At 43.7% G+C, this 6,593-nt stretch overlaps 1 protein-coding gene across 3 annotated transcripts in view; it reads left to right on the top strand.

The window, feature by feature from the left end:
• KATNAL2 (katanin catalytic subunit A1 like 2) overlaps positions 1-6,593 on the top strand; it is an 86,234-nt gene that overhangs the window by 44,554 nt on the left and 35,087 nt on the right. For all 3 annotated transcript variants that reach the window (XM_012802028.1, XM_023510216.1, XM_003784720.3), the window contains 4 exons: positions 512-629; positions 1,871-1,966; positions 4,240-4,338; positions 4,548-4,625. In XM_012802028.1, coding sequence (XP_012657482.1) covers positions 512-629; positions 1,871-1,966; positions 4,240-4,338; positions 4,548-4,625 — 391 coding nt within the window. The remainder of the gene's footprint in view (positions 1-511; positions 630-1,870; positions 1,967-4,239; positions 4,339-4,547; positions 4,626-6,593) is intronic.

The following is a 6,593-nucleotide window of genomic DNA, read 5'->3' as shown; positions in this document are numbered from 1 at the left end:
TGCCTCAGAAAAAGAAAAGAAAAGAAAAGAAAAAGTCTTTATCTCTCTCTCTCTTTTTTTGAGATAGAGCCTCAAGCTGTTGCCCTAGGTAGAGTGCCACGGCATCATAGCTCACAGTAACCTCCAACTCCTGGGCTGAAGTGATTCTCCTGCCTCTGCCTCCCAAGAGCTGGGACTACAGGCGCCCGCCACAACACCTGGCTATTTTTGGGTGGCAGCCATCATTGTTGTTTGGCGGGCCCAGGCTGGATTCAAACCTGCCACCTTAGGTGTGTGTATGTGGCTGGCGCCTTAGCTACTTGAGCCACAGGTGCCAAGACTGTAAAGAGCTTTCTTAAGTTTGCTACACTAGTTGCTTATTTATTTTAAATTAAGTGGTTACAGTAACTTCTTCCAAGGCAGCAGTTCTCAACCTGTGGGTCGGAACCCCTTTGTAACAATGAAAATACATCTTGGCATTAGGAAGGTTGAGAACTACTGTTCCAAGGCCTTTGTTTGTTCCCTCTCTTAGGGTGATGAGCAACAGTAGTCAAAATCTTCCCAAGATCAATCAGCAGAGGCCACGGTCCAAAACCACAACTGGGAAGTCAGGGGACACCAGATCTCTCAATAAGGAACATGCTAAACAGGTCAGGATGACTTGGTATGACTGTGGTAATGTCACACCTGGAAGAGGAATACCCAAAAGAAAAAAGTTACATGTATTTGTTTTCTGAGGACTTATGCTCTTAAAATTGCTGTGTGAGTTCATTGAAGATTTTCTTATAGTACGGGGTTAAAACCACAAACAAATCCCTAGATTTCCTGCTGTTTCTTAATTTGAATGGGAGGACTCCCTCTTGGTCCAACTTTCCTCTGGTCTGAGCTCAGGATGACTGGGCTCAGAGGCGTGGGGTGGGGCCCAGTCAGAGCAGTGGGCCGTCCTCCCACGTTAGGTGACTGTTATGTGCATTTCACAAATCTATTAAGTGTAGAGTATAAATGTCTTAACATAATAATTAAGAAAGTGTGGTGAAGGCTATGTTAACCAGTTTGTTGTATTTCAAATTGTATATAAAACCAGCACATTGTGCCCTCCCCAACCGAAAAAAAAAAACCTGAGGTAACTGAGGCAGCAGGTCTTCCTTTCCCAGTGCATATCTCTGGGTCCCTATGTGTAAGGCAGGGATAGTCCCAGCCATGGCTGGGTCTCAGAGTTAGGCAAAAGGTACATGGGCGGTCCCCACCCCAGTCCTCCTCTCTAGGCAGGAAGAGGAGAGAGCCTAGCAGAGATCCAGGTCCAGAACCTTCCTATTTAGGATAAAACATCCCAGATTTTAAAGAGGACCACTGGAAACTGAGAAAGCATTAGAAAAAAATCATTATCACAGATGTCTGCCAGAGTAGAAAGGAATAAAAAAAAAACAAACAAACCAAAAAACCCAACTCAGTTGATCAAAAGGCATCTCTTACCCTCCTCTCAAGGAGGCTCCATGGTCTGGCTGCTGTGGCCTGACTCAGGTGAGGGAAGGGAGGAGAGCGGGGAGTAATCTCACAGGAGGCTGGTTGGCTTTGCTTCATCTCCAAACTCAGTCACACTTGGCCCCAAACAGCATTCATTAAGGGAGAAAAGATAAGCCATTGAGTGGGGATGGGTTGAAGCACAACTGCTTCCTCCATTGTTACAGCTGCTCAGAGCGCTTGGCCCGGTGTCCTCACAGTCTCCCAGGGACAGCTCATTCCACATTCATCTTGTTGGGTCAGCACAAAGGTGGCTAAATTACGTGTGGGCTTCCCCAAATTTTGCATGGCGGGATAGAGCAGGCAGTTGCGACTAGCATCTCTCGGCAGCTTCCCACAGCTGACTTCTCAGGTGTCTCTCTTTCTTCAGGAGGTTAATAACACCCACCAGGAGAGTGCTGACTTTGGCTTAAATATATCAAAAATCAACAAAGACAGCAGAGAGGAAAATACCCCCCCACGAAGAGTAAGTGGAACCCATGAATCTAACGCCAAAAGGGGAAATTTCTTTTTCTTTTTAAAAGTAAAAATTAAAAACATTATTTTTGTGAATCAGGAAAGTTCAGTCACTTAAGATCTTTTCATAATGACGCTCACATCTGGATTAAATAATACTAAACAAATAACAAGAAGAAAATAATAATTTCTCAAACAGAAAAGACCTAGATTGAGTGGATGTAGTCAAAAGATAGGTCAAAACATGCCATTTGGAAATGAAAAGTACCATATTTCTCTTGATCGTACCCTCTGGGGTTATAGTTGTTGTTTTTATTTTCCAAGCTGTTGCCCTGGGTAGAGTGCTGTGGCATTACAGCTCATAGCAACCTCAAACTCTTGGACTTAAGCGATTCTCTTGCCTCAGCTTCCCAAGTAGCTGGGACTACAGGCACCTACCACAATGCCTGGCTACTTTTTTTTCCTTTGGTTGCAGTTGTCATTGTTGTTTAGCAGGCCCGGACCTGGTTTGAACCCACCAGCAGCAGTGTATGAGCTATGGGCGCCGCCTGGGGGTTATAGTTCTTTAAGAATCTTCTTTCTTTTTTTTAATCAAGCTCTCCCCACGGGACTGCTGAGTTAGCTCTGGCCAGCTCTTCTCAGGCAAAGTAAACTCTCTGTATGTGAGTTTAGAGGGGTTGGCTGGAGCATGCCCCTGGAACTCAAGAGGGGCCACCTTGCTGGCCTGAACTGGCTCCCCTTAAGAGCCTTGATGGATGGGTAATGGTTGGTGATGACACTATTAGAATTGGTGCCTCTCAGGAGAAATATGTCCACGTTCACTGCTTTTGCTGTTTCTTTCATCACCTTTGCGGTTAGCAATTTTGTGGCATTAGTTTATCTTGTGAATGCCTCATATTGATATGAATGGCTGTTTCTGATTGGGTCACCAGGAAGGGACTATTTAACCCAGCACTTAACCTTTGAAATAGTCTGGCTATAAATTATCTTTCTAGCAGAAACATCCTCAGGGTACAGGTGGATGGTTCTCTCCCTACCATTTCAAATGTTCTTAGGCCGTATGGCCAGGAGCCAGTATCCAAAGTGTATCTACCATTGCTGTGTTGGGAACTCTGGTCTCAGGATACCAAACCTCCCTGCAAATTTAGTAGGTGTGCTGTTCTTAAGGACATGAGATTTGGAGTTGGCCTGTGTGGGTTTAAACCCCAGCACATTTGCCACCCCCCCCCCCGTGTAACTCTGGGCAAACTGCTTACAATCTCTCCAAGTCTTATTTCTCTCATCTGTAAGATGGAAATAATCATGGTATACACCTTAAATCTTTAAATGTCATAATTAAAGCAGAGCCTTAATACGGTGCATAGAATAGAATAAACAATAAATATTGGCTATTGGGTGGCACCTGTGGCTCAGAAGGGTAGGGCACCGGTCCCATATGCTGGAGGTGGTGGGTTCAAACCCAGTCCCAGACTATATATATATATATATATATATATATATATATATGCTATTATTGTTATTGATTTTTGCATACATCCTTGCCCTTTCTCTTCTTCTAAGGGAGACAGGGTGGCACTGGAAGGAGTCTGGGCTTGTGAGATGGATATTTGAAGGACAGGTTGAATCCTGGTCTTAAGTTACTTGTTAGCGGTGTGTCCTTGGGCAAATTACTTAACATCTCTGAACTTACTTTCATATCTATGAAACTAGAATGTCATTCCCAATGAGCAGAAGCAGTATAAGAATTACAAATAATCCTTACAAAATACCTTGCACACCTGTTTCGTACCAGGTACTCTATTGAATGTTGAATATGAATTAAAATCAGAAGATAGCAACTCTTGTAACTCTTGTGCCAGTGAGTTCTTCTGTGACTGTACTTTTAAGAGGATGAGAGACCATACCGGGAAGCAGCCATATAAGGAAGCGGACTGAGAAGGGCTGAGGAATTTTTATTCACATCTACATGAACAATTTATTTACAATTTTTTAAGGAGTGCCCCACCTTGAGGAAATATCTTGTTCAAAACTAGGTTCTTCTTTTTTTTTTTTTTTAGCTGGGGCTGGGTTCGAACCTACCACCTCCAGTATATGGGGCCGGTGCCCTACTCCTTGAGCCACAGATGCCACCCAATACTAGGTTCTTTTTAAAGCTTAACTTTAAGTTTGCCCTGTATGTGTATGCCAGGGTACATAAATGTGTCTTCACTGAATGAGGTTGAGCTACTAAGGAGAGTCTTTTCTCATGTTTTCATGGTATAAACAACCATTTCTCCCTTTCAGGGCCAAATCATTGATTTCAGAGGGCTGATCACAGATGCTATCAAAGGAGAAACCAGTGAACTTTCCCTGAACACCTTCGACTGTAACCCAGACCCCTCAGTAAGTGGCTAAGATGTGACATTCATCTTTCAAATTGCCAACATCCAGATGAACTTCAGAAATGTAATTTTCAGTATGATGAAACCTTAAGATCAAGTCAAAGGTCATAGCAACTGGCCACTGTTTGTTTCACTGAGACGCAGGCCCTGTGTTTCTTTCTAAATTATGAAGCAATATTATAACGCGAGCCTTTCTGCTCCTATCATCAGGAACGATTGCTGAAACCTCTGAGTGCATTTATTGGCATGAACAGTGAGATGCGAGAATTGGCAACGGTTGTGAGCCGGGTAAGATCTGATATTCAATTCACAAATTTACGGAGGCAGGCTGAAGCTTCTGGAGCAGTGTGGGCTGCTTCTTTTATTAATAACAATAAATATGATCATTTATTTATAAAGTGCCCCCACTTGTGAAGGCACTCATATTGTTTAGAGGCACAATAATGCATGATAAATAAATTATAGAATCATAAAATTACTACATAAAAAGCCCACCATCTCACAATAGAGGCCAAGAAAACCAAGAGAGAAAAAGCCTGAGTAATGACGGGACAGGTGAAGGGTTTTATAGCAGAGCCAAGAGTCAAGGAAAGAAAGCCTCTTAGAGGAGGAAAAAGTATGTCTGTGTCTTGTTTAAAAAGTCAAAGCCTAGAGACCGAGATGCCGGGAATTCTATAAAATTAAACATTTCCATGAAAGACAAAATTAGTGGAAAAGAGTTTACTATACAGACTACTGCTTCTTTAAGTTTACACCCTGAAATCAAAGGCAGTAATTCTTAATGGTTTGGTTAGTGACACAGGCTTTGGAATTCGCTGACCTGCATTTGATTTCTAGATCTTTCTCTCAGCTGTGTGGACTTTGGGCAAGTTTCTTGGGGGGTGGAATAGATTCTTGAGTTCTAGGATACTTTTCTAATTTTGAGTGACTTGCATTTAATTGAAGACTGAAATCTAGGCAAGCTCAGAGAGGTATTTAAAATGATCCCCCCCAAATGCATGGATGCTCTGAGTCACTAAGGGCTCCTCGCGTTTCTGTTCAGTTGAGCAGCTGTTTGGTGACTGTTATGTGTCAGATGCGTTCTGGGGGCTGAACAGGAATTCCTGCAGGAATTTCTTGTCCTATGGGTAAGGTGCATGAGAGCATGAAGGAGAAAGGGTTATTTTTTGTCAAAGACTTGGGGCGGGGAGGTGAGTGTGAAAGAAGAGCCACAGGAAATAGCTATGTGAGAAAGAGTGAAAGAGAGAGGGCAGAAGGCTTTCTGGGCAAAGGCAGATTTGTATGAAATTGTATCATTTGTGAGCCACCCAAGACATAGGCCATGGTGGGAAACAGTTCCTAAAGAAAGGCTGAGAATTGGCCTGTTGGAGACAGGATCTTTGATAGGTCCCCATTGGGAGATGGGATCATCACATGTGCTTGTGGATGGCTTGTTCCAATGACAGTGAGGTGGGGAGAGAACAAAGAAATGGGTGAGGAGGCCAGCTATGTGGTTTTTACCAGTGGGAGGGGACGAGGGACTGAGCCAGCCTGCAGTGATTGGCATGCACAAGAGAGCAGAGCATAGTATTTTTAATACCCACAAAAATCAATAGTCTCCTTACCCTTTTTGCATAGTCTCCTTACCCCTTTTGCAAAAAATAATCTCCTTACTCCTTATAGTTACCTCCTAACTATAGCGTGGAAGTGACCTAAAATGATTCCATTTGGAATCCCTTTATAATACCATGAGAGGTCGTCATCCCGCCCCCTGCTTGAGTGCTGACAGTAACCGTTCACCTCACGAGACAGTCCCATTGAGCTTTGACTAGTAACTTTGCATGGATATAAGCAGGAATTTTTGGTTGGGAAACTCAATGTCCACCCTAGAGGAAGACAAGAAATATTGTTACTATCTACAGATGCCTTGAATAGAAAGGTAGATGAATGTAAACTGTGTGCCGGGATTTCTCTAAGAAAGGACTGTACTGAGAACATAAGTGGCTGGTGGGGTTACAGTGAAGATCCAGGCTCTAAAGATAGGGTGGGGAAGACTGTGTCTTCTCTCCATTATACCGTCCAAGAATGGATTGTGTATGGGGCGGCACCTGTGGCTCAGTGAGAAGGGCGCTGGCCCCGTATACTGAGGGTGGTGGGTTCAAACCCAGCCCTGGCCAAACTGCAACAAAAAATAGCCAGGCGTTGTGGCAGGCGCCTGTAGTCCCAGCTACCTCAGAGGCTGAGGCAAGAGAATCGCCTAAGCCATTGCTGTGAGTT

The sequence above is a fragment of the Otolemur garnettii genome, unplaced genomic scaffold, assembly GCF_000181295.1.
Source record: "Otolemur garnettii isolate 467f Iridium unplaced genomic scaffold, OtoGar3 scaffold00012, whole genome shotgun sequence".
Classification (NCBI taxonomy): Eukaryota; Metazoa; Chordata; class Mammalia; order Primates; family Galagidae; genus Otolemur; species Otolemur garnettii.
The sequence above is the reverse complement of the archived record's forward strand: the minus strand, read 5'-3'. Positions and strand labels throughout refer to the sequence as shown.